This window comes from Pongo pygmaeus, chromosome 19, assembly GCF_028885625.2.
Source record: "Pongo pygmaeus isolate AG05252 chromosome 19, NHGRI_mPonPyg2-v2.0_pri, whole genome shotgun sequence".
Lineage (NCBI taxonomy): Eukaryota > Metazoa > Chordata > Mammalia > Primates > Hominidae > Pongo > Pongo pygmaeus.
Window position 1 is genome coordinate 821,891 of NC_072392.2, and position 26,612 is coordinate 848,502.

At 58.3% G+C, this 26,612-nt stretch overlaps 1 protein-coding gene and 1 long non-coding RNA gene across 7 annotated transcripts in view; both read right to left on the reverse strand.

Annotated features, from left to right (window-relative positions):
• The window catches only part of ABR (ABR activator of RhoGEF and GTPase), a 226,798-nt gene that overhangs the window by 27,169 nt on the left and 173,017 nt on the right, over nt 1–26,612 (reverse strand). For 5 of the 6 annotated variants that reach the window (XM_054459706.2, XM_054459710.2, XM_054459707.2 and 2 more), the window contains 5 exons: nt 26,503–26,578; nt 25,458–25,562; nt 24,510–24,584; nt 18,980–19,077; nt 18,494–18,625 (listed from right to left, as the gene is read on the reverse strand). In XM_054459706.2, the coding sequence (XP_054315681.2) occupies nt 18,494–18,625; nt 18,980–19,077; nt 24,510–24,584; nt 25,458–25,562; nt 26,503–26,578 (486 nt within the window). Of the gene's footprint in view, nt 1–14,641; nt 18,223–18,493; nt 18,626–18,979; nt 19,078–24,509; nt 24,585–25,457; nt 25,563–26,502; nt 26,579–26,612 lie in introns of those variants that run through there. The other variant, XM_063655708.1, reaches the window with a different exon arrangement.
• LOC134738649 (uncharacterized) lies at nt 1,233–9,493 on the reverse strand. Its single transcript, XR_010124559.1, has 3 exons — nt 6,252–9,493; nt 1,849–1,948; nt 1,233–1,770 (listed from the first exon to the last, which is right to left on the reverse strand). It is a non-coding gene; the product is annotated as an uncharacterized LOC134738649 (long non-coding RNA).

Sequence of the window (26,612 nt, forward strand, 5' to 3'; positions counted from 1 at the left end):
GCTCCCCGACTCCTCCAGCTCCAGGGGTTCGCGCCCCGCCTCCGGGCTGCAGTCGGGCTGGGGCAGGACGTCGGTCATGCCGTGGGGGACGGGACGCGGCGCTGGAGAGAAGGCGCCTGTGGAGCGCTCAGTCCCGCTAGTTCCCTAGTCCCGCCGGCTTTCCCCGCGCTCGCCTCCCTCCCCGCGCTCGCCTCCCTCCCCGCGCTCCCCTCCCTCCCTCCCTCCCTCCCTCCGCGTCCCTCCTCCCTCCGCGTCCCTCCTCCCTCCTCCGCATCCCTCCTTCCCCGCCCTCCGCGAGGCTGCAGCCCAGGCTGAGCGCCGCCTCCCGGGCCCAGGGCCGCCCCTCCAAGCCCTAACCCCAGGTTTCATCCCTGGCAAGGGCGCTGCTCCTCCCGACCCCGCCGCCCTCCCTCGAAATAAAGTTTACACCAGCCCCACACCCCAGTCCCTCCCCGCTGGGTCCCCGTGTTGACCCCTTCACCACCAGGCTGCTCCAGGGGCCAAGCGGAGGGGCCGGCAGGGGCCCGGGGCCAGGCGGGGGCTGCATTTTGGCCACAAACAGCTGCCCTCCTCCCCGGCAAAAGACTCTGACTGCCCTGGGGTCGCACTTCCCCACCCCCTACTTCTGCCCCAGGCACCTTCCCCAGAACCAGCTTGGTGACCCGGCCAGACACTTGTGGACGGGCACTCACAAGCCTCCTCAGGTGAGAAATTTAAGGATAAAGGAGACCCCTAGTGTGGGAATCCCAGTGGGAATCAGGTCATTGATCTGCTCAGGGACAGGAGCAAAAGCCCGAAACGACACGTGTCACATGTCCAGACAGAGATGCCTCTTGAGGGGTTACTTTGAACCGTGGCCCTTTGCACCTCACCAAAAAAGGTTTCCACCGCCAGGGGCAGAGGACGCCACGGGCAACCCACCCGCGTCTGTGCTGGGAACCGAGGACGCCACGGGCAACCACCCGCGTCTGTGCCGGGCACCGAGGACGCCACGGGCAACCACCCGCCTCTGTGCCGGGCACCGAGGACGCCACGGGCAACTATCTGCGTCTGTGCTGGGCACCGAGGACTGTGCTGGGCTCCAAGGACGCCACGGGCAACTACCCGCGTCTGTGCTGGGCACCGAGGACGCCACGGGCAACTACCCGCGTCTGTGCTGGGCGCCTTGAGAGAGAGAACTTGTTCTTGACCCTCAGTGTAGTGAACCTTCTAACCGCAGACTAGGACACGAATTACGTCTCAAGGTAACAGTACAAGTTAGAGTATGGTATTCAGAGAAAAGAGAAAGGCTAAATCCCAAATGGTTAACTATGCAAAACCCAGGGGTGTCTGGGACCTCGCACCTCTGCAGACCCCGGCACGGCGCAGAAAGGAAACCAGTATTTGCACCGTGGCAACCACGGGCCAGGTCTTTCAAACGCCTGACTGCATGTGAGCTCACATTCTTGTCGTGTTGGTGTTACTGCCCTGTTCTAGAGAGGTGAGGACAGGCGGTCAGGAGGTCCAGTTCTGGCCAGGGTTACACAGTGCCAAGTGACGAGGGGGAGGTCCCCCCAAAGCCCTTGGTGCTCACAAGCACTGTGCCTTACTCAAGCATGGATGATGCTTTGGATTCAGGACAAAGAGCTGGGTCAGGACATTTCTTGGTTGACCCCAAGGCAGGTGGGTCGGGGCCCAGAGACAAGCCCTCGGCATCCGGCGTCAACGGCCAGGCAGGTGTCAGGACTTCTCCTCGGAGGCCTTGGTGTTTTTGAGAAATAGGTGGCTTCCCTGCAGAGACAGCCATAGTCAGAGCTGCCGTTCGTGGAAGGTCGGCAGGGACCGGGCTTCATGGATTAAGTCACTTACCCCTCCCAACTGTATGAAGTCAGTACCAGCATCCCCGCTTTACCTCTGAGGAAACGAAGGGCTCTGACAAGCTGAGCTACGTGTCCAAGGCCAGGACAAGCTGGAACACAAACGGAGGTCTGGCTAACTCCAAAGCCCACACCCCTGTCACTCACTGTGATGCCCTAGTGTGGCAGGATCTGGCCCTGGACTGTCTTCCACCTGGCTGGTGGAGGGGGTCCCTGGGGCATCCTGCCTGGGGCCTGCTGGGCTAGAACCGGGCCTGGGTCTTCACTGTCCCTTCAGGGGCGGCCAGACCAGCTCCGCTTCTTCCTGGCTCACACGTCACACCCACCCCTGGACAGTGCACACGGAGCCTCCTCACACCTGAGCTGCTAAGTGGGGGCTGAGCCACAATAGCCTCACCAGCACCTCCTGAGGGGGAGGCGGAGAGACGGACGGAGGTAGGAACAGGCCTGTGTCCCCTAACAGAGGCCTGAGTCACCCTTCCCCACCCCTCCTTTACCTGCCCCTTCCAGGGCTCCAGGAGGACCCAGACAGCCCCTTCACACAGCCACAAAACCATCTCCTCCAGGAAGGCTCTGCTCACTCCCCAGGCCCCACTGCTTGGTCCTACTCATGTCATTTTTTTTTTTTTTTTGAGGCAGTGTCTTGCTCTGTCGCCCAGGCTGGAGGGCAGTGGTACAATCTTGGCTCACTGCAGCCTCCACCTCCCCAGCTCAAGCAATTCGCCTGCCTCAGCCCCTCGAGTAGATGGGACTACACGCACCCACCACCACGCCCGGCTAATTTTTGTATTTTTCATAGAGATGGGGTTTCACCATGTTGGCCAGGCTGGTCTCAAACTCCTGACCTCAGCCTCCCAAAGTGCTGGGTTTAAAGGCGTGAACCACTGCACCTGGCCCCACTCATGTCACTCTAGAGGCAGTGACTGAGGGCCTGGCTGCGTGCCCAACCCTGGGGCGGGGGTTAAGGCATCACAGAGACGAATCAAAAGTCAGTGCTTGACAAAGGGGCAGCCAAAAAGCAGAGATGTCCATCAACAGGAGGCAGACAAGCATTTGTGCCTTTGGCACAGGTCACTTGTGCACCTACTAGGCACCACGCCCAGATGGACAAAACCCGCACAAAATCCCATATTACGGCCTCAGAACAGGACAGACAAAATGCCACGAACGTCGAGAGACACAATTTCCAGCTGGAGGCAACCGGGGAAGGCTTCCTGGAGGAGAGGGGTCGGCGTGGGGCCCTTGGGGCTGTGGGGAAAGGCCATCCACCCTCGCTGGGTCCCAGCTTTACTCTACCTCCCTCCAGCAAATGTGCAATGGCTGTTGTGTAACTGGCTGGTAGGGTGCCATTGTAACTGCTCGCCACGTTTGCGCTGCAGTGCTCCTGGCGCCATGACTTAACTTCGGAACCGGCGCCGGCCCCTCACTGGCTCCGTATGGTCCCCTTCCCTCGGGCTGGGTCCCACACCACAGGGTGTGGACTGCGAGAATGCGTGCCCCTCCCTGCTGCCGGGTGTGTGGGAGAAGGGGGCAGTGTAAATCCCGTTCCCAACGCCCGGCACTCATCTGTCTCAGGAACCAAAGGCTCAATACTTGTCTGGGTAAAGCAAGCTCGGATTGGATGAACGATGGCCAGCTGGTCTCCATGGTGACATAAGTGCCTTCGCAGATGGGTAGCCGAGTTGGGAGTCTTCCCCTGAGACGCTCATCTTTCCCTTCCTCCCTACGGACTGGGGGCTTCCTCTGGGGACAGCGCAGACTTGCCTTCTCTCCCCCAAGTCCGACTCATTACTTCCTGGAGTCAACGGTCTTGGGTGGAAGGAGATCCGTGCAAGACAAATGTCCCCAGCAAAAGCAGAAGTCTGAATTCTAGTCCCTGCAGCCCACCACGGACCCCTCCTCATCTCTGCTGGGCTCCTCTCAGGCTAGCCCAACTACCTGGGAAGTGGCCACACTCCTTCCTCCCTCACCCCTTCCATCCCCTAAACCTGCTCCCCCCACCCCTTCCATCCCCCACACCTGCTCCCCCACCCCTTCCATCCCCCACGCCTGCTCCCGCAGCCCTTCCATCCCCCACGCCTTCTCCCCCCACCCCTTCCATCCCCCACACCTGCTCCCGCAGCCCTTCCATCCCCCACACCTGCTCCCCCACCCCTTCCATCCCCTATACCTGCTCCCCCACCCTTCCATCCCCCACACCCGCTCCCCCACCCCTTCCATCCCCCACACCCGCTCCCCCACCCCTTCCATCCCCCACACCTGCCAGAGCCCTCCTCAGACAACCTGCAAGACTCCCCCGGCTGGATAAACAGAGCCTGGTGGTAAGGCCCCCACGAACAGATGTCACTGCCTTTGGAATTAAAAACATTCCTAGTGGACCATCCCATCCTCCCTCAGCCCCTCCCCAGGCTCTCTGCCAGGGGAATGAGAGGGGCTGTCCCTGGGGAGACGTGGGTGGGACCCCGCGTTACACCTAGGGAGGGGGTCATGCCACCCAGCACAGCTGTGACTGAGGTAAAATCGGGTTAAGGTGGTCAGCAGCGGCATCAATGAGGAAAAAAGGTCACATCCTGTACCATGAGGGCAAGGGACAAGGCAGCGGGGCTGCCTCGGTGACAGCTGGGGGTGGGGACGGCTTCCAGGCAAATCCTCCAGCCTGTGAGCACCAGGAGGAAGGTTCTGTCTCAGAACCTAGAAATGCAGCTGCCACTTTCCTGGAGTGACCTCCTTTTTCCCACCAGAACGACACTCCTCTCCCCTAGCCCACACTTGAACCCCGATTCCTCGTCCTCTCCGATAGCGCAAATGACTCCAGGAAAGTCATTTGAGAGAGTTTCTGAGCAGCCAGCTAGATCAAGGCCACAGGCGCCCCAGTGGGGATAGCCCGGGAGCCAGCTGGGGCAGGGAGAGCCCCAAGAGGCCGCCCAGAGAGTCCAGAGCCCAAGAGGAGCCTGGCACCCAGCTGAGGACGGGGACCGAGGGGATGTGGCTCAGGTCTGCCAAGAACACTCCCTCTCTCAGCACCAGAGGACCATGGCACCGGGTGGGCATCAAAGGAGCAGAGCTGGGGAGCAAGAAGGTGCTGGAGGAGAGCAGGGCGGACCCGAGGCTTTGGGGGCTGCAGAGAACCTGCCAGTGGATCCTGCCCAAAGACAGGCGCAGGCTCCAGGCTGGGAGAGAGACAAGCAGGCCATGCATGGGAGCCCGGGGTGCCCAGCGCCCACGCAGAGGGTATGCGAGTTGGGTGGGAGGATGGCATGTTCCGGGGACAGATGTGGAGGAGTGGGGACAGGAGTGTCCCCCTAACTCGGTAGCTCTGTGGTCACTGCATTCTTACTGTGTGTTCTGACCATTTCCTGTACCGACCCTAACCAAAACCTACAGACTGGAAGGCCAACTGTCTTCCCAGAATGAGACACTGAGACTCACTCTAGGTTTTTCTCCCCACCCATCGGATACCTCTGGGTATTTGCAATGTTCAGAGCCTGCATTCAGCCTGGGGACAGGAGTCACCCAGCAGCCAATGGCAGAGCAGACCCTAGGAGCTATGTTTGTTTCTTTCTTTCCTTCCTTCCATCCTTCCTTCCATCCACCCACCCACCCACCCATCCATCCATCCACCCATCCATCCATCCACCCACCCATCTATCCAGGTGGGGCTGGGAGAGGGGTCCAGATGGGCTCAAGGTTGAAGATGGACACAGTGGAAGGAAGAAGACAGTCAGGATGAAAGCGAGTTGCTCCACAGCCCAGACCTAGGCCTGCCCAAGGTAACCTGCTGTCCTCCCAACTCCCCAAAGGCCTGCGCCGGCTCATAGGGCAGTCCTGAGTACGTGCTGCTTCTCACACAGCTCCAGCCTCCCTCTGCCTGACCTCCAGCCTCTCTCTGGCCACGTCAGGCTGGTGTCACCAGGGTGCTTGGTGGTTCTAGGTGCGGAGGAGAGGCTCAAACAGCCCAAGAGCTTGTCTGCTGCAGAAGTGTCCTGACAGCCCGTCCCTGGCAACCCCTAGCGATTCTCACAGCACATGTGGTCACGGAAAAGGGTGACAAATGCACTTGAGCCTTTGGGAACATCTTGCTCATCTAGAACAAAACTCACCTAGGGACAGAGTGGGCAGGGCGTGGCCCCTCAGTATGCTGTCCCTACCGCCGGAGCCCCCCTAGGCTGCTTGCCTGCTCCTCCTCCGGGGAAGGAGGGGGTGTGGCCAGGTCTCTCAGCACAGCCGGACATGGCAGCCTGAGGCAGGAGGGGCTGAGGCCTGAAGGTGGGATGGGGTCGCAGAGCCTCCCTGCTCTTTCTTCATCCTGGATTCCCAAACACCTCCCTTCCACCCAAGCTCCGAGCTCACGGTGGCCAGAAGCAAGCCCTGGGAGCCAGGGACCTGAGGACTCACCGGCTGTGTTTTTCTCTCTGGGTTCAGTTTCCACAGCTGTCACATCAGGAGCTCGGAACAGACACATGGTCTCTGGTGAGATTTCTTTTCTGCTGAGGATGCACCCCTGCCTTTTTTTCCAAATGAAATTTTATGCCGACGTCTCCCTGCCCAACTCGTCAGATAAAAGCAGAAGCAGAGAGAGCAGGCGCCCTGGCTGGAGAGGGTACGTGGGGCCCACCGACTCACACCTGCTTTTCTACCACCCCTCGCCTGCCTTGGGGCTCATGTCCCTCCCCGGAATTCCCACACCCCACAGGCAGAATCTGAGGCACACCCCACCGCCCCGCCCTCCTTTCAGGCATCTACAGCTCAAACCTTAGGTTCTGTGGGTGGGCCCCCAGCAGCTCCTACAGGCAGTTCTCCCGAGGGCCTCACTCTCCCTCGGGGTGGGGGACATGGGGGGGGTCAGAGAGATTAGGGGCTTTGTAAGGACACCTCCGGGTCAGACACTGAACCTGCAGCTCCTGTCGTGTCTCCGCTTCTCTCCCTGCTTTGGGAAACTCGGGGCTTTTGCTCGGTGGCTGTGCGTTCGCCCCGGCAGCCTCGAGAGGGAACAGCGCCTGTCTAGTGGGTCGGGCGGGCGTGTCTGGGTCATCTTGCGTCTCCAGTCGCGCTAGGGTCTTTCCCGAAGCCAGGGCAGCTCAGCACTTGCCTCCGAGGGCGTGAACACACTGTGCCCATCCCTCTCTGCCCCCGCCCAAGGCTGCAGGCTGCACTGGGGCTTAGACCCTCACCCAGCACCACCACTGTCCACGCCCCCGGGCCACGGTAAGGGCGGGGCTGGCCACGAGGGGCTGCTGTGAGTCTGCAGTGGCTGCAGGCTTGAGGGAGGCCAGCAGAGCCCACCCTAAAGGTGACCCCCGCTCAGCATTCGTCTGCAGCCTCAGCCCTAACTCAAGGAATTCTCTGGCAACCCTTCTGCGGCGTCCTTCTCTCGAAGTTTTCAGAAAACACGGAAAGTGGGACAACCCTGGAGCTGATTCTTTGGATTCCTAGGAGGAAGCAGCAGCCTCCGCCCGCAGGGAGGTTAGCGGCTCACGGGGAGGAATCTATGTCTGCAGCTTTCGCCTCGGCGAGTTCGCTGAATGCTCACGGACCCGAGAGGACACTCTCTGAAGGGTCACCCGAAGTTGGCCGGCTAAGATCAAACCCAGGTCCTGTGCCTCTGAGTCTGGGAGCCCGGCACCCAGAGCTGAGAACACCTGTTTTTGGTTTGTCGGGAGGCTGGATGTTCTCAGGGCCTGACTGCATCAGCTCCTGAGGTCCTGTCTGGACCGGCTTCTCTGCGTGGTGCCCACCCCTCAGAGGTGGGTCGGGGGGAGCGGGCGCCAAGCCTGCCTGCCAAGGTGGCACTTCCCAGGGCTGGAGGGGAGCAGGGGGAGCCGACTCACACCTCCATCTGCTTCCTGCTGGATGCTTCCTGCTCAGAATCCACTGGGCAGAGTCCAGGCTCCCAAAATCAGGAACACCTGGGCGACGGAGGCGGCTGAGCAGGGCTGACGAGAGAGGTTCGTGCCCCACGTTTGGAAAAGCTTTCGACGGCAGGGCAGGCACTCTCGAGGGACCCTGCCCCTGACTTCCCCCACTCAGGACAGGCTCAGCTGCCCACTCTCCAAGGAGAACCAGGCGTCTAGACCTGCCTTGAAAAGGGACAGCAGGTGGGAGTCTGGGCTGGAGAACAAATGTGTCCGAAACAGCTGGGGCGGGTGGGGAAAGAGCAGGACAATGGCTGCAGTCACAGGGCCCTGGGAGGAAGTGGAGAGTGAGCAGGAAGTAGAACCAGGCCTGGGGCTCAGCCTCCACGGTCCCCATGTGCCTGGGGAACTGGCACAGGGGTGGGGGGTAGCGGCAGAGGGAAGAGCCCCACATGGGCCAGCTGTGAGGCCGGCAAGCAGCAGGGAGGCGGAACTCCTAAGCCAGGAGCCGACGCGGGGCCTGACACGCATTCCTGGCCTTGGCGGGCGCCGACGCGAGCTGATCTTCCAGGGAGAGGTCACTCCAGTGTCCCGGGACAGGGAGCTACGGGGGCTGTGAGTGCCAGGGCAGGGGTTGGGGACCGGAGAGATGGAACCAAAGGGAAAGGCCTGTGTTCCTTCCCAGTTGAACCAAGACCTCCCTCAGGGCCAGGGGCTCGGCTGTGGTCAGTGTGGTCTGCGCATGAGGCCTGGAAGGACGAACGGGGGAAGCACTGAGGACCCACGTTAACGGCCGTCGATCATCTTCCTGGGAGGGGTCCCAGTACCACCACGAAGAATGAGAAGGGGCCGGAGCTGGAAGGGGCTCTGGGCTAACATCCCAGGGCCCCCAGGACGCGCAGGACCCTCAGGCAGAGTCGAACGGGGACAAGAGACCCCTTGGGGGTCAGAGGGAGGGAAGTGGAGCAGGGGAGCCCTTGACTCCTGCCCTGTCGGGCTCCGGCCCCACGTTCTCTGCAAGCTTCCTCGTGCTCTGCAGAGTAATTGAAACCAGAAGCTGCTCCCCAGCCGCTGACAAAGGCCCCTTGTTCCTGACCATACCAGGCCAAGCTCAGAGCTGCCGTACTGGGTCATGGCAGAGAAACCTCGGGCCAGCCGGCGGTGAGGGCCCCAGCCTTGACTTCCCCGCCCCTACTATGAGGTTGGTTCAGCAAAGCCAGTCTGACCCCATCAGCTTAAGAAAATAATGCTGCCTCGGCCAGCCAAAGGCCCCGACCCAGGGGACCACTTATAGGTGATAGCCTTTAGGAGGGGGCTGCTGGACAAGTGACACCCAGAACCACTGGAAGGGGGTGGGGGACAGGGTGCCCGAACCTGCCAGCTTAGGGCAAACCGCGTACTGACTCCATGCCAGGCCCCGAGTCAAGGGTTTCATGGACCCTCACATTCAGTCCTCTTACAGCCCATCTGACAGGTCAGGAAGCTGAGGCTCAGAGGCAAAGATACTTGCTCTGTTCTCCCAACTAACGATGGAGAAAGCTAGACTCAGCCCCCCAAGATCTGTCTGGCCTCAAAACCCCAGAAACACTGGCTGAATGATCCAAGTTCTCGTTTTCCTTTTTTTGAGACAGAGTCTCACTCTGTAGCCCAGGTTGGAGTGTAACGGCGCAATCTCGGCTCACCGCAACCTCCACCTCCCGGGTCCTGGTTCAAACAATTCTCCTGCCTCAGCCTCCCAAGTAGCTGGGATTACAGGAGCGCACCATCACACCCGGCTAATTTTTGTATTTTTAATAGAGATGGCATTTCACCATGTTGGCCAGGCTGGTCTCGAACTCCTGACCTCATGATCTGCCTGCCTCGGCCTCCTAAAGTGCTGGGATTACGTAAAGGCGTGAGCCACTGTGCCTGGCCTAAGTTCTCTTGTTTTCTTTACCAGATGGTGAGGTCCTGGTCATTCTTTGTACCCACAGCCCAGGGCCTGCCATTCAGAGGATGTATCATAAACAGAAACAAGTGAGTATACTGGTGAAGGTGTGGACATGCACGTCACAGCACTGACTGGCTCTTCCAGGTATGTGAGATCCTTTAAGCCGGTGCCGAAGGTGGGGTAGGAATAATTACCCCCATTGAATCAATAAAAAAACTTGGCCGGACGCGGTGGCTCACGCCTGTCATCCCAGCACTTTGGGAGGCCGAGGCCGGTGGATCACAAGGTCAGGAGTTCGAGACCAGCCTGGCCAACATGGCGAAACCCCGTCTCTACTAAACATACAAAAATTAGCCGGGCGTGGTGGCGGGCGCCTGTAATCCCAGCTAACCAGGAGACTGAAGACAGGAGAATCACTTGAACCCGGGAGGCGGAGGTTGCAGTGAGCCAAGATTGTGTCATTACACTCAGCCTGGGCGACACAGAGAGACTCCATCTCAAATAAATATAAATAAATAAATAAAAGAAGAAACTGAGATGCCAAGAGGTCAAGGGACCAGAGGTTGTTCCCGCAGCCTCAGGGTGACTGCGTCCACATTCGATGCATCTAAACCACTGACCGGGGGAGCAAAGAGCTGACCCAGGAAGAAGGGTGAAGGGGTCAAGGGGCAGGGACGCTTGGCCGGGGGGGAGAGGAGGCCCGGGCGGGGGGCCCAACTGTGTACTTCAACTACAGGAGACTAATAGTGACCAGTCATGCCCTGGGGTCACGGGCTCTGCTCGTCTATTACAGCTGGGAGGCAGGTGGGGGACAGAGCTTGGGTCTGGAGAGAAGGAGGCTGTGCAGTCTCCATCCTCAGGGACGAGGTTCTTTTTCTCAACGAAAGGCAAGAGCGTTTTGGGTGGAAACAACCCAAATGTGCACGGATGGACGGACGGATAAACAGACGTGGCACCTACATCCACGGACGGATGGATAAACAGACGTGGCACCTACATCCACGGATGGGTGGATAAACAGACGTGGCACCTACATCCACAGATGGACAGATAAACAGACATGGCACCTACATTCATGGACAGATGGATGGATAAACAGATGTGGCACCTACATCCACAGACACACAGATGGATAAACAAAGTGGCACCTACATCCATGGACAGACGGATAAACAGACGTGGCACCTACATCCACGGACAGACGGATAAACAGACGTGGCACCTACATCCACAGATGGATGGATGGATAAACAGACGTGGTACCTACATCCACAGATGGACAGATAAACAGATGTGGCACCTACATCCACGGATGGACGGGTGGATAAACAGACGTGGCACCTACATCCACAGATGGATGGATAAACAGACATGACACCTACATTCACGGACAGATGGATGGATAAACAGATGTGGCACCTACATCCACAGACACACAGATGGATAAACAGACGTGGCACCTACGTCCATGGACAGACGGATAAACAGACGTGGCACCTACATCCATGGACAGACGAATAAACAGACGTAGCACCTACATCCACAGATGGATGGATGGATAAACAGACGTGGCACCTACATCCACGGACAGATGGATAAACAGACATGGCAACTACATCCATGGACGGACGGATGGATAAACAGACGTGGCACCTACATCCACGGACAGATGGATAAACAGACGTGGCACCTACATCCACAGATGGACAGATGGATAAAGAGACGTGGCACCTACATCCACGGACAGATGGATAAACAGACATGGCACCTACATCCATGGACGGACGGGCGGATAAACAGACGTGGCACCTACATTCACAGATGGATGGACGGATAAACAGACATGGCACCTACATTCACGGACGGATGGATGGATACACAGATGTGGCACCTACATCCACAGACAGACAGATGGATAAATAGACATGGCACCTACATCCATGGACGGCCGGGCGGATAAACAGATGTGGCATCTACCTCCAGGGAAATTGTGTCCCTCAGAAAGGGAGGAAATCCAGACACGTGCATATGGGTGAAGCTCAAGGACATTAGGAGGACAAATGCTGTCTGACTCCACCTACGTAAGGTTCCCAGAGTGGACAAATTCGTACAGACAGAAAGCAGGCAGGTGGTTACTGGAGGCTAAGGGTGCAGGAGCAGGGAGTTATTATTTAATGGGGATGGGGTTTCGGCTGGGAAGGGCCAACAAGTTCTGGATATGCACACTGGCAACAGCTGCACAGCACTGAATCCACCTACAGCCACCAAGCTGTGCACCCAAAAATTATTATTTTTTGAGATGGAGTCTCGCTCTGTTGCCCAGGCTGGAGTGCAATGGCACGATCTTAGCTCACTGCAACCTCCGCCTCCCGGGTTCAAGCGATTCTCCAGCCTCAGCGTCCCAAGTAGCTGGGACTACATGCGTGTGCCACCACGCCCAACTAATTTTTTTAAATTTTTGTAGAGATGGGGTCTCACCATGTTGGCCAGGCTGGTCTCGAACTCCTGACCTCAGGTGCTCCATCTACCTCGGCCCCCCAAAGTGCTGGGATTACAGGCGTGAGCCACTGCGCCCGGCCCCTAAAATTTATTAAATAAATGGTAACTTTATGTTATGTATATTTCGCTACAAACTTTTTGTGGTTTTTTTTTTTTAGTGGAGATAGACTCTTACTCTGTCACCCAGGCTGGAGTACAGTAGTGCAACCCTCAGCTCACTCTCGCCTCCTTAGCCTCCCGAGTAGTCCACAGCTACACCCTGTGAGCTACTATGCCTGGCTTCTACCACTGTTTTTTCTTTAAAAAGAATAAAGGCCGGATACGGTGGCTCACGCTTCCTTCTTGGCCTGGAACCCGCCCTCCCACCACAGGGTCTTCAGCACTGCTGTGCCCAGGGAGGGCGGCCCTGGCAGGCACGTGGGGAAGTGGAGCTGCCTCCCAGGCACAGGGAGCAGAGGTGGAGTGTGGGGTGGGGGCTGTCCCCAGCCTGCGGTGAGCGAGCGAATGACGACGCAGGGCTGGGGAACGGGCAGGGGGTGCAGAGGGCCCCTCGGGTTTAAGTAGCTCCTTGGTCTCAGACCCTTCTCCAGTCTGGGGACAGTGGCAGAAACTGAGCTGTGGGGCCCTAAGGGAAAGCGCTCGCCTCAGGCCCAGCCAGCCAAGAAGGGCCGGACCCTGGGAATATGCTAATCAGCTAGCGGGTAGGTCGCAGCTGGATCGGCAAGGCTGGAAATAGAGTAGGATAAACACAGTGGAGTCCCCTGGGACCAGGAGCCAGGGCGGACTACGCCGGGGGCAGAGGCAAGAGCCGGTGGAGGGGGGGCTCCCAGCTAAGCAGACCTGGATGGGGTCCCTGAGTCTGGGGCCCTTGTTCACCCACTAACAAGCTCTGTGACTGCAGCTGCCTCGCTCACCCTTGCTGGTGTCCATTTCCTTCTCTCCGGAAAACAGGATTGGATTAAATGCCCTCTAAGATTTATTCCAGGCTGGGTGCCGTGGCTCACGCCTGTAATCCCAGCACTTTGGGAGGCTGAGGCGGGCAGATCACCTGAGCTCAGGAGTTGAGACCAGCCTGGTCAACATGGTGAAACCCTGTCTCCACTACTACTACTAAAAATCAGCCGGGCGTGGTGGTGAGCGCCTGTAATCCCAGCTACTCGAGAGGCTGGGACAGGAGAATGGCGTGAACCTGGGAGGCGGAGGTTGCAGTGAGCCGAGATTGCGCCATTGCCCTCCAGCCTGGGCAGCACAGCAAGACCCCCTCTCAAAAAAAAAAAAAAAAAAAAAAGATTTCTTCCAGCCAAACGCCCAGGAATCCTCTCCTTTTATTCATTCCTTCTACTGGCCTTGCTTGCAGCTCCCCGCCACCCCTGCTGAGGCTCCTGACTTTCCTGGGACCCTCCCTTCACATTCCTGCTTCCCTGCCAGGCGGGTCTGTCCTCGGGAACGCCCACCCTACTCCTTTCTGCAGAAGCGGAGCCTGCCCACCTTGCTGGAATAACACAGAGCCTTAGCATAGCAATTGCGCTGGCCGCTCTATACCAAGATTTCTATAAAGAATATAAAGTACTTTTAACAAAGTATCCAAAAAGGTGCTTAGGAAGACTCCATACAGCTCTAGAGAAAAGGAGGTTTATAATAATCCATGAAAACAGAAAAACAGACAAAACAGGCCCTGATTAAATCTACATAAAAATGTGTATACCTCAAGAAGGGAAAAGGCACAGAATAAACCGGCTGCTTCGGAGGAGCAGGAGGAAGGATGGTTTCTGATTAGGTTTCAAGTCTCTTTGCTTCTACTGCAATTTTCTTTCTCATACAAACATTGCTTTCAGAATTAAAAAACCCAGGGCTTCCAAATCACTCTCGTTCCACCTCCTCCTTGAAGCCTCCCTAATTCCAGCCCATGGTGACCTTTTTGCCTTTGAACTCCTGCGGGACAATCTTCCGTCTTCTTACAGCAGGAGGCAGTGGGACATCTAGAAATGGGCTCTGCAGCCAGCTGCCCGCCCTGGCTCACTCCTGGGCACATGGCCTTGGCCAAGCTCCTTAGCCCCAGCTTCCTCATCTTTCTAGCTGTGATGACATTCCTCTCCCACAGGGTCCTGGGAAGATCCCCTGAGACAGCAGATGGAAGCATTTAGCACAATGCTGGGTTCGTCCTGGGCTCGCTCATGTGTGCACGGCTATTGTGACTGACATCTAGCATTCTTCTCACTGGAGAACATGGATCAATATACTTGTCTTTCCAATCTGACAGTGGGTCCCTGGAGGCCAGGACCCTGTCCTGGGCTGGGGACCTCACAGACGCACGCTAAGTGCCCCTCCTGCTCTTTTCTTTTCTTTTTTTTCCCAGACAGAATTTCACTCTGTCTTGTCCAGGCTGGAAGGCAATGGAGCAATCTCAGCTCACTACAACCTCCACCTCCCAGGTTCAAGTGATTCTCCTGCCTCAGCCTCCCAAGTAGCTGGGATTACAGGCTCCCGCCATCATGCCTGGCTAATTTTTGTTTTTTTAGTAGACACAGGGTTTCACCACATTGACCAGGCTGGTTTCGAACTCCTGACCTCAGGTGATCCCCCCGCCCTGGCCTCCCGAAGTGCTGGGATTACAGGCACGCACAACCACCCCTGGCTAATTTTTGTATTTCTAGTAGAGACAGGGTTTTGCCATGTTGGCCAGGCGAGTCTCAAACTCCCGACCTCCTGATCCGCCCACCTCAGCCTCCCAAAGTGCTGGGATTACAGGCATGGGCCACACACCCAGCTACTTTTTGCATTTTTAGTAGAAACAGAGTTTTGCCATGTTGGCCAGGCAGGTCTCGAACTCCCAACCTCATAATCCGCCCGCCTCGGCCTCCCAAAGTGCTGGGATTACAGGCGTGGGCCACACACCCAGCTAATTTTTGTATTTTTAGTAGAAACAGGGTTTCGCCATGTTGGCCAGGTGGGTCTCGAACTCCCGACCTCGTAATCCGCCTGCCTCGGCCTCCCAAAGTGCTGGGATTATGGGCGCGCGCCACCACGCCTGGCTAATTTTTGTATTTTTAGTAGGAAAGAAGTTTCTCCATGTTGGCCAGGCTGGTCTCGAACTCCCGACCTCATGATCCGCCCGCCTCGGCCTCCTGCTCTTTCCCACATGTGCTCCTCTCCTTCCTCCCAGGGGCACCAGGCACAAGTGTCCCCTGCCCAGAGGACTCCAAGACAAAGGAGGCTCACCTTATGCCATAAAGCAGCACCTCAGCTGCTTCTCCAGGCCACTAGCCATGCCACGGTCCTCTGTCTGGGCCGGGGGGTTTGTTGACAAAGGCCTGAGACATGGGGACATCGCACAGAGGAGGGAACATGGTCTTCCCCACATACCGTATGCAGAGATGCCTTGGCCAAGGTACTTAACCTCAGTACCCCAGTGTCCTCATCTGTAAGATGGGGAGGAGGGACTGTCATTCTCCCTGGAGGATCACGACAAGGATCACACGAGGAGATGGCATTTGGGAAGCGGCCTCCAGGAGCACAAGTGCTGGACACACATTGGTGACGCATGCTGCCGTCTGTCACTAAATGCTGCCCCCACCCCAGCCCGCCGCTCAGACTCCTGTCCCACTGCCCCGTCAGGCGACCCAGAGTGGGGGCCTCATCGCAGCAGCAAACGCCTGCGCTTAGGCTGTAGGGCCCGTTGCTTTCTCTGGATGGGCTGCTGGGAGGCGGCTTAGAGAGAAGTGGGGGCCCCAGAGGCTGCCCTCCTCCTCCTGCCTTTCCTTCAGGCCCCCTGAATATCCCCGAGGGCTGGGCCTATCTCAAAGCCACCTCCGACTATGTTTTCAGCGCCTGCCGGCAGGCAGCAAAACTACATTCCAGAGGCTAGTGCCAGTTCCTTTCCTTAGATGTGTGGCCGGAGCGGAGGCAGGGACAAGCTGTGGGGACAGACCGTTCCGTGGCTCCGTGGGGCCCGGGTTCGTGGGAACAGCTCCGTTTGGACTCATCACCCAGCCTGGCCATCCACAGTGGCTCTGAGGGCAGTCATGGGGCGAGACTTTCTAAGTCACGGCCTGCCCCTGGGGGATGCCTCCCCCGCCGAAGGCAGGCTGGTGAGATGGTTCTGCAGCGGAGGGCCAGGGCCGGGCATTAGCACACTGAGTGCTGGAGGACTTCAAAGGCCTCCAGGGGACTCTGGCTCTGAACTACCCGCTCACAGGCCCAGGTCAGCTGGCAGCAGGAAGGTTTGTGTTTCTTTTAATATCAACTCCCAGGCATTTAACATTCCTCGAAGCTTAAACACAGAAACATTTTCCTTACCAGACTCTGCCTTCTGCTTTGCCAAACATAACCTAGCTTCCTCCCTCCCCCACCGCCTCCATCTGCTCCTGTCTCCAAGAGGCTTGCAGTGACTGATGGTGTGTTTCCCCCGGGGCTTGTGCAGCTGAGTGAGAAGGAGGGAAGCAATGGGACTGAAGTCCAGGTGGGGGAATGTGCCCTCGGGCCCTGGGAGCTGAGTTCTCGAGGGGCTGGGGCCCACCGTGCCCACGGAGCTGGCTGCCCGGCACATCCTTGTAACTCTTCTATTCCACAGCCACCGGTGGTCCAGGGAGTGTGGTGTGGCAGCCATGCGTCTCTTGCCTGGGCATCTCCTGGGGCTGGACAGGCCAGCCCAGAACCCTTCCGTGCCTGTCCCACTAGCCCAGCCCAGGAACAGGGAGATGGGGCTCCCACCCCTTATCCCCGCAGAGAGCAGGTCCCAGGGACTGAATCTCTAGAGCCCATTTCCTAAATCACGAAGGACTGGCTGGCAGTTGCCTAGCAGCCCTGTCTCCCTAGCGACGAGTACTGAGAAGCAGGGTGCAGGCCCCACAGCATCGGAAAGAGACGTGTTTAGGAGCACAGGGCGTATGCGGCAGAGGCCAGGCCCCTCCACGTGGGGCCCCTGGTTCAAACACTGGAGTCTGAGACGGGGCAGGGAGTGAGGGAGTGGAAGACCCACACAGCTCCCCAGGGGCAATGCTAGCAAGGACCTGCAGGTAAGAGCCAGATACCAAACTCGGTAGCCATGACAATGCATCAGAGAACAAATGCTTCCTGCTAAAAAGCATCATTCAGCTCCCTGTTGTAGACGGAGCCATCACAGCCTGCGCCTGGATCACGTCTGGGGCCACTGTCAAGAAGCTCAGCACGCCCAACGCCCGAGGCTCAACCCCAGTACGGGTCAGTTGCCGTCTCCCTTCATTTAATGGTCACAGAATCTAACCCCAAACCAGACCACTTGCGGCACAGCACGAGGCCACACGAGGTACCAGACCGGAGTATGAGTGGCTCCACCACGTCACGCCTTTTCCCGCTCCCAAGCCTACTTCTCTTAACAGGTTGGTGAATAGCAGCCATCTTCAAAATTGGCAGAATGTTTCAGAGACACAGGCTGCACACACAAAGGCCCTTTTCCTACATGTTTATAGGGAGCCAAAAGCACAGTTGAGGCACAAATGCTCTTTTTTTTTTTTTTTTTTTTTTTTGGAGACAGGGTCTCACTCCATCACCCAGGCACGATCTCAGCTCACTGCAACCTCCGCCTCCTGGGTTCAAGCGATTCTCCTGCCTCAGCCTCCTGAGTAGCTGGGATTACAGGTGTGCACCACTACGCCCGGCTAATTTTTGTATTTTTAGTAGAGACGGGGTTTTGCCATGTTGGCCAGGCTGGTCTCGAACTCCTGACCTCATGATCCACCCGCCTCGGCCTCCCAAGGTGCTGGGATTACAGGCGTGAGCCACTGCGCCCAGCAGCATAAATACCCTTAATCCGAGGCGCAGCCTCTACTAACACCCAGAGTCCCCACCCGAAGCCACGGACTCCCAACGCAGCTGAGTAAGGTCCAGCCACCCTAACAACAAGTCAGAGACCCCCCTCCCCCCAAGCCAACCAGCAGGACCCTAAGTCTTTCGGGCAGAACAGCAAACACCTGGTCCGTGTGCCTCACTCCGGTCCCCCGTCAATGGCAGACATGGCTCCTCACACACAGCATTCCTCCCTCCCGTTCACCGACGCAGCCTCTGAATCCTTCTCAACACGGCGTTCCGGGAAACAACCACCCATAGACTAAAGATGGGGTGTGAAAACAAAGCTGGTTGTTTCCATCTTGCAGAAGCGTAGATGACCCACCTGAGGAGCCAGGCACACACCTGGGCTTCCGGGGCCACAACAAGCAGCCACCTCTAGCAGGGAGGGGAGAACCACCTCCTGGGGAACTTTCCTCCAACCAGCTTGGAAGCAAAATCACAAAAGAGCAGGCTCCTTGACCAGGATTCCTTTTCAAGGGGAACCACCTCCTGGAGGCTCCCCCAGCCTCGCCCTGGCGCCCTGGCCTCACCTGGATCTGCCCTTTGCCCATGATCTTGTCCACGATCTCATTGTTGTCCTTGTTGACTTTGGTCTTGTCATAGCACTTCTCGTAGCACAGGATCCTCAGGGACTGGGAGCCCTCCAGCTCGATCTCAAACTCCTGGGGAAAGACGGGACAAAGGGCCCTGAACCTCCGAAGCTGGGAGGCCTGGCTTTCGGCAGGTGCGCGCCTCAGGTTTGCAAGGAGGAGGGAGTAAGCATGGCCCACAAAGGACACGTCAGATTTTCTGGAGCTCCCAGAGGCCTCCCATCACCCATGGAGTCTGGGGGCCTGAGCTGACAACGCAGGGTCTGACGCCCAGACACACACCGTGATCAGAAGCCAGAGGAGCAGGGAGCAGAAAGGGGGGAGCAGACAGAGCTGGTCCAACCAATGGGCTGGCTGTCCCCAGCAGACAGGCCACGAGCACGGGGCGGTGGGGTCCCCACAGAGACGCCAGCCCCTGCCACTCACCTCATCCCACTTGGGCTCCGCTGTGTCCCGGAACACCCTGGTTTTGGCTTTGCTGACAAAATAGCCAAAGGAATCCACCTCCAGGGTACAGTACAGGTCTGTGGGAGGACAGATGGAGATACTGAGTGAGTGGGGTCAGGGTGGGGCAGGTGGGGCGGCGCTCAGAACAGAGGGAGACATCGCATCTGTCCTTTCCAGCGTCCCCGCGGATGGCATCTTGGCTCTCTCCTCCCTGAAGCCCAGGACCATCTGGCTCCTCCCCTGCCCCCTTCTTAGGGGCTCAGCCCTCCCTACCTCGGCTCACGCCACACTCTGTCCTTCTTACCTCGGTCCTCCCCACACTCTGGCCTCCTCCTCCCTCTAAAGGGCCCTTGACTGTTCCGTCTCCAGATCTTCCTCACCATGGAGACAACACCACAAACTCTTCACTGACCGCCCTGGAGCCACCTCTCCCCGTAACACAGGTGCCCAGGCCTCAACAGCGGCATTTGGGGTGGGAGGCGCCGGAGGCGTTTAGCAGCCCTGCCTCTGGGTCCTGAATGCTCGGAGCATCCCCTGCCGCGGTGACGACCAACAACGCCCACGTCCCCAAGCCCAGGGTGCTGTGGTTTCCTCCGCTGCACTCAACATAAACCAAAGGGATCTTCTCTACCTGTGCATCCCTAGTCTCTCTCCCCCAACGACGTAAACACCATGTGGAGAAAAGCCTGGGTTTTCCTGCCCGCCGGTGTACCACAGTACCAAGAACAGGGCTGGGAACCCAGCTGGCACACGGTGAACGAGGCTCCCACCACCACCAAGTGCTCCAGGTAACAAGGCGGTGGAGGGCTGGGGAGGGAGGGCGGGGCCGGGGGCTTTCCCTGGCATTTCCGTCTTCAACCCTGGCCTTCAGGCTGAAAGTCTATCTTGGGACCCAACTGCTGAGGCCACAGCACTGGCACGGACCCCAGGCCCTCTGCAAACCCACACCCGTCCTGGGCTCGGACCCCGGCAGTCCTCCCACCTCCAGGGAGATGCCGAGGTTGTTCCCAGGGTACCAGAGGTGGTGTGGGGGGTGCCTTTGGGACACTACGGCCAACCCTCTGCAGCGTGAACCAAGGTCAGAGGTCACCGTGCGAGCATACAGTGCAGGTGGCTTACTCCACTTGGCCCCTGGAGCTGCCCAGCTGGGCCATTCTCCATCAGAACAGCTTTCCTGGCCGGGCGCAGTGGCTCATGCCTGTAAATCCCAGCACTTTGGGAGGCCAAGGCGGGCAGATCACCTGAGGTCAGGAGTTCGAGACCAGCCTGGCCAACATGGTGAAACCCCGTCTCTACTAAAAACACAAAAGTGAGCCGGGCGTGGTGGCACATGCCTGCAGTCCCAGATACTCGGGAGGCTGAGGCAGGAAAATCACTTGAACCTGGGGGGTGGAAGTTGCAGTGAGCTGAGATGGCGCCACTGCACTCCAGCCTGGACGACAGAGTGACTCCTTCTAAAAAAAAAAAAAAAAAAACCAGCTTTCCTGCAGAAAGGACAATGCAGCTGCCCTGAGAAGCCTCCAGCTGGAACAACAGAAAGGAGACCCAGGTGGGCATCAGAACACACAGAACGAGGCTGGGGATTCGCAGGTGAACAACACAGAGGCCCTGGGCACCCCGGCCTGGGCACCCCGGCCTGGGCCAGACCAGGGAGTGGGCCTGTGTGTCTGAGACAGGCCATGAAGTGCTGTCATCATGGATTGATCTCAGTGTGAGTGAACCCTCCTTGAGGGGCTGGAGACGGCTCACAGGGTCAGAGTGAGGGTTCCGGAAGGGGCTAGGGACGGCTCACAGGGTCAGAGCGAGGGTTCGAGAAGGGGCTGGAGACGGCTCACAGGGTCAGAGGGAAGGTTCCGGAAGGAGCAGGGGACGGCTCACAGGGTCAGAGCAAGGGTTCAAGAAGGGGCTGGGGGAGGGTTCACAGGGTCAGAGCGAGGGTTCCGGAAGGGGCTGGGGACGGCTCACAGGGTCAGAGCAAGGGTTCAAGAAGGGGCTGGGGGAGGGTTCACAGGGTCAGAGCGAGGGTTCCGGAAGGGGCTGGGGATGGCTCACAGGGTCAGAGCGAGGGTTCCGGAGTCAGACCATCTGGGTCCACACCCCAGCTCTGCACAAATCACCTCCCTTCTCTCCCCAGATTCCCTGTCTGCACAGCAGGAACAGTCATGGTGCCTACACCCTGGGCCTGCCTGTCCAGAGGTCCTGAGTTTACCACGGCTGAAGACACAGGGCCTCACCTCTGAGTGAGAACAGACATGTGAGTGGGTCAGGGGTGGCGGCGGAGAAGGGAGTGAGGATAATCTGGGGGTAAAGAGAGATTTTGGAGCAGCTCAGCCGGCTCTGACACCCGCCCAGGCTGGGAGGCAGAAGGCCTGCTCCACGCTATGGACCGGCTCCCTGAGGCGAGGACCTCCCGGCCAACGGGAAGCAGGAGAGGGAGGGGCGGCATCTGGGGGCGTGGAGTGGAGGCACCTGGTCCAGACATGGTGGGGACAGTGCTACAGAGCTCACTAGCCAGAAGCTCCTGAGCAGCAGCCCCCAAGAAGGGAGGTCTGTGGGTTTGGAGAGGGTTCAGGAAGCTTCCACGTTAACAAGCAGCCTGAGTGACTGTGTGGTGTTCCTGGCCAGACATCGAGAAGTGCCCTAAAGGGAAGAGCTAGGGCTCTGGTGCCGGAAGACGTGGATTCTGCTGCACCACCTGCTACTGTGTGACCCCAGGAAGGAACCTCGAGCCCCTCCGAGCCTCAGCGTCCTCGTGTGTAAAACAGGGATGGTTTCCGTGACCTCGGCGTGACGCCGGAGGCTCAGAGCGGGCCGTGAGACTGAGAGGTTCTGAACACGCCACAGGCTTTGAACATGTGAGTACATCCACACGCCAGCCGTGTTCTCATCTTCTCCAGGTGTACGGTAGGTGCTGTGTAAATTAATGACTTCATTCTGCATTTCTGAGCTCCCGTTCATCCCAGGGTAAAGGAGACCTGGTTCCCGCCCTCAGAGAACTCACAGTGGGAGATGCAAATTGTTAAGTGACAAAAAGCACGACAGGTACCATAACCAGCTTGCCCTGAGCGGGATGGGGACACAAGGAACCCGACGGGGGCACAAGGAGCCCGAGGGGGACGGGGGCAGAAGGAACCCGAGGGGGACGGGGGCAGAAGGAACCCGAGGGGGACGGGGGCACAAGGAGCCCGAGGGGGACGGGGGCACAAGGAACCCGAGGGGGACGGGGGCACAAGGAACCCGAGGGGGACGGGGGCAGAAGGAACCCGAGGGGGACGGGGGCACAAGGAACCTCGGGGGACGGGGGCACAAGGAACCTCAGGGGGACGGGGGCACAAGGAACCTCAGGGGGACGGGGGCACAAGGAACCTCAGGGGGACGGGGGCACAAGGAACCCGAGGCGGACGGGGGCACAAGGAACCCGAGGCGGACGGGGGCACAAGGAACCCGAGGGGGACGGGGGCACAAGGAACCCGAGGGGGACGGGGGCACAAGGAACCTCGGGGGACGGGGGCACAAGGAACCTCGGGGGACGGGGGCACAAGGAACCTCGGGGGACGGGGGCACAAGGAACCTCGGGGGACGGGGGCACAAGGAACCCGAGGGGGACGGGGGCACAAGGAACCCGAGCGGGATGGGGACACAAGGAACTTCAGGGGACGGGGACACAAGGAACCTCAGGGGACGGGGGCACAAGGAACCTCAGGGGAGGGGGACACAAGGAACCTCAGGGGACGGGGACACAAGGAACCTCAGGGGACGGGGGCACAAGGAACCTCAGGGGACGGGGGCACAAGGAACCTCAGGGGAGGGGGACACAAGGAACCTCAGGGGACGGGGGCACAAGGAACCTCAGGGGAGGGGGACACAAGGAACCTCAGGGGACGGGGGCACAAGGAACCTCAGGGGACGGGGACACAAGGAACCTCAGGGGACGGGGACACAAGGAACCTCAGGGGACGGGGGCACAAGGAACCTCAGGGGAGGGGGACACAAGGAACCTCAGGGGACGGGGACACAAGGAACCTCAGGGGACGGGGGCACAAGGAACCCGAGGGGGACGGGGGCACAAGGAACCTCAGGGGATGGGGACACAAGGAACCTCAGGGGACGGGGACACAAGGAACCTCAGGGGACGGGGACACAAGGAACCTCAGGGGATGGGGGCACAAGGAACCTCAGGGGACGGGGACACAAGGAACCTCAGGGGACGGGGGCACAAGGAACCTCAGGGGATGGGGGCACAAGGAACCTCAGGGGATGGGGGCACAAAGAAGGGAGGCCAGTTCGCCCCCAGGAACTCAGGGAGGCTTCCTGGGAAAGGCTGCTTTAACCGCCCGGGGTGTCACCTCTGTTTGGGGCACTGCAGGGAGGGGCGAGGGCGGACCCCACCAGCCAGTGAAGAGCAGGGAGTGGGAGGGGCAGGTGGAGAGGGAGGAGTCAGGAGCCCGGGGTTTTTGATCCTCTGCGATGTTAAGTCTTTTCTCCTCTCTGTGACTCGGTTACCTCCTCTGGCAAATGGGTAGAAACTATTAGCTGTCCAACTGACTCACAGATTCCCGTGTGGATAACAGGTAGATAAAAGGCGCAACCAGGCCAGGCGCAGCAGCTCACGCCTGTAATCTCAGCACTTTGGGAGGCTGAGGTGGGAGGATGGCTTGAGCCCAGGAGTTCAAGACCAGCCTGGGCAACATCGTGAGAACCTGTCTCTACAAAAAATTTTTTTAAAAATTAAAAAGTGCAATCCTACTTTGTGAAACGCTAAAAACAGATTTAGTACGACAAACCCACAAGGGGGAAGGGGAGAAAAAGGGATGAGCGTGGCAGCACACCAGCGTTGCACACATACGATCATATCCGCCTGCTCTCGGGTCAAAATTCACAAGCATGACTGCCTTTTAGTGGAGGCCCAGAGAGGGTAAGAAACTTGCCCAAGGTCACACAGCTTGTCACGGGCAGATATGAAGTTGGAGTCCACGTGTCTGTCGCCCTCAGTTTCTTTCTTTTTTTTTTTTTTGAGACGGATTCTCGCTCTGTCGCCCAGGCTGGAGTACAGTGCCATGATCTCAGCTCACAGCAACCTCCACCTCCCGGGTTCAAGGGATTCTCCGGCCTCAGCCTCCCAAGTAGCTGGGACTACAGGCGCCTGCCACCATGCCCAGCTAATTTTAGTATTTTTAGTAGAGACGGGGTTTCACCATGTTGGCCAGGCTGGTCTCGAACTCCTGACCTCAGGTGATCCGCCCGCCTGGGCCTCCCAAAGTGCTGGGATTACAGGCGTGAGTCACCGCGCCCGGCACCTAGGTTTCAGACAGCTTCAGGGAGGGCTTGAGAAAGAGGACTTTGGAGATAAAGGCCAGGGGTGACCTCCCTGCCAACAGGAGCTGGTTTCTGGCCTTCAGGGGAATGTCCCATGTCTAAAGGCGTGCTGGCAGGGCCCCATCCTGGGCAGAGCAGAGCAGTGCAGAATCCACAATGGCCCACCCAACCTCGTCCTGGCCAGGGCACTTACTGGCTGATTGCTTAAATCCCTTGGCAGAGTGGACGATGACATGAAGGAAGCCATAGAGTCCTGGAGACTCGTCGTCTGCAAGAGAGAAAAGCCCCCAGGGCAGAGGGTGGTCAGCGGCTCCCTCGGCCTCCATCCCAGGCCGGTGGGAGGCAGACGGGGTATGAGACTCAGCTGGGTCTTGGTCCAACATCACCACCTGGTGGCCAGATGAAAAAGTTTCCAAAGGCCACGGCTGCCTTGGATGTGAGCTGCCCGGGGTAGGTCCAGCGCACCCACCATGCTGGCCCAGGGACTTAGTACCATTCCCCATGGGTACTGTCTCTCCCTCCAAATCCTGCCTATCCTGGCAGTGAAAACTGACCAATAGGATAAATCACTCTGCTAACGGAAGAGAGAAGGCCCAGGCCCCTCCTATGTCGAGGAAAACTTGCCTTCAGGACCCCGTTCACCAAGTGGACCCTTTCCCAGCACACAGGCAGCTAGAATCCACCCACTCCGGTCAGTTCCCAGCCCTGATCACAGCTCCCCACTGCTCAAAACCCCCATGGACTCCTGGGCTTACAGCACGAATTCCAAACTCCCTTGCTTGGGATTCGAGGCCTTTCAAGAGCTGGTCCCTGGAAACTTCCAGCCTCATTTCCCATACACCATTTTATCTACCGGCTCCGCTCTCTCATGAATATATTAACAGCACAATCTCAGTGCACCAGGGTGCCAGTTCTCCTAAGTCAGAAAGAGGGGCCCGAAGAAAAGCTGGGGTCATCTGGGAAGTCAGTAGACAGTCGCCCCTACCCAAGCTCTCTGTGTCCCTGGCCACTGAACAGTCAGCACAGCTGAGCAGGGATCAGCCATTTACAGCCACGTGTCTGTCTGGGTCCTTACGGGAAGCCGGCCACGCTCTGGGGGCTGGGACCTGCCGGCTGGGCAACCTCAGGTTCCCGAGCTTACCGTCTTTATTGCTGGTGACAGGAATGTTGTGTACAGTCCTAAGCTTGAAACAGGATCCTGTGAGCACCTGGAGCTCCACTGAGCTCAGGACAAAGGCCTGGAGATCTGGAGGGAGAGCCGAGAGAGAAGGGAGCGTGGGCACTGGTCCACCAGGACTGGCTGCTCTTCCCTGGGGTCTGCTGCAGGAAGACGGCTTAATCCCTGGGGCAGACTTGGTCCTTGCGAGGGAGGGGGAAGGATTTGTGGACACAGGGGGACTGATGTAGATGCTGTGAGAGGGGTCAGAGTAGGAGAATCTAACTGAAGAGGTTTGCGTGTGTGTGTGTGGTGTATGCGTTTTGTTTTTGTTTTTTTTTTTTGAGATGACGTCTCACTCTGTCGCCCAGGCTGGAGTGCAGTGCTGTGATCTCAGCTCACTGCAACCTCCGCTTCCCGGGTTCAAGGGATTCTCCTGCTTCAGTCTCCTGAGTAGCTGGGATTACAGGTGCATGCCACCACGCCTGGCTAATTTTTGTGTCTTTAGTAGAGACAGGGTTTCACCACGTTGCCCAGGCTGATCTCAAAACTCCTGACTGGGATTACAGGCGTGAGCCACCGTACCCAGCGTGTGTGTGTGTGTGTGTGTGTGTGTGTGTCCTGACTGGGATTACAGGCGTGAGCCACCGCACCCAGCGTGTGTGTGTGTGTGTGTGTGTGTGTGTGTGTGTGTGTGTCCTGACTGGGATCACAGGTGTGAGCCACCGCACCCAGCGTGTGTGTGCGTGTGTGCGTGCGTGCATGCGTGTGTGTGTGTTAGAGAGAGACAGAAAGCCCAGGCTGGGCTCTGGGTCCAGTCCCAGGACTAAATCACCATGTCTTTAAGCCAATCAGTTAGATTCTTTGGGTCTCAATTAATCCGTAACATCCTTAAATACCCATCCCTGGCACCTCTGAGGGTGACTGCGAGGACCAAAGACGTGATACTGGACATGAAACGCTTAGAAATACAAAAGGCCCATCATTGCCACAGACATCATCGGGGAGTGTGGAAGAGGCAGGAATTTACCCTTCTTCTGTAGTTTCTGAATTGCTTCTCTCCACTCTGACCTCTCGTAGTCCGAGGACAGGAGGAACAGGTAACTCTGAAGAGAGGAGACAAGAATAAAGTGGGTGACC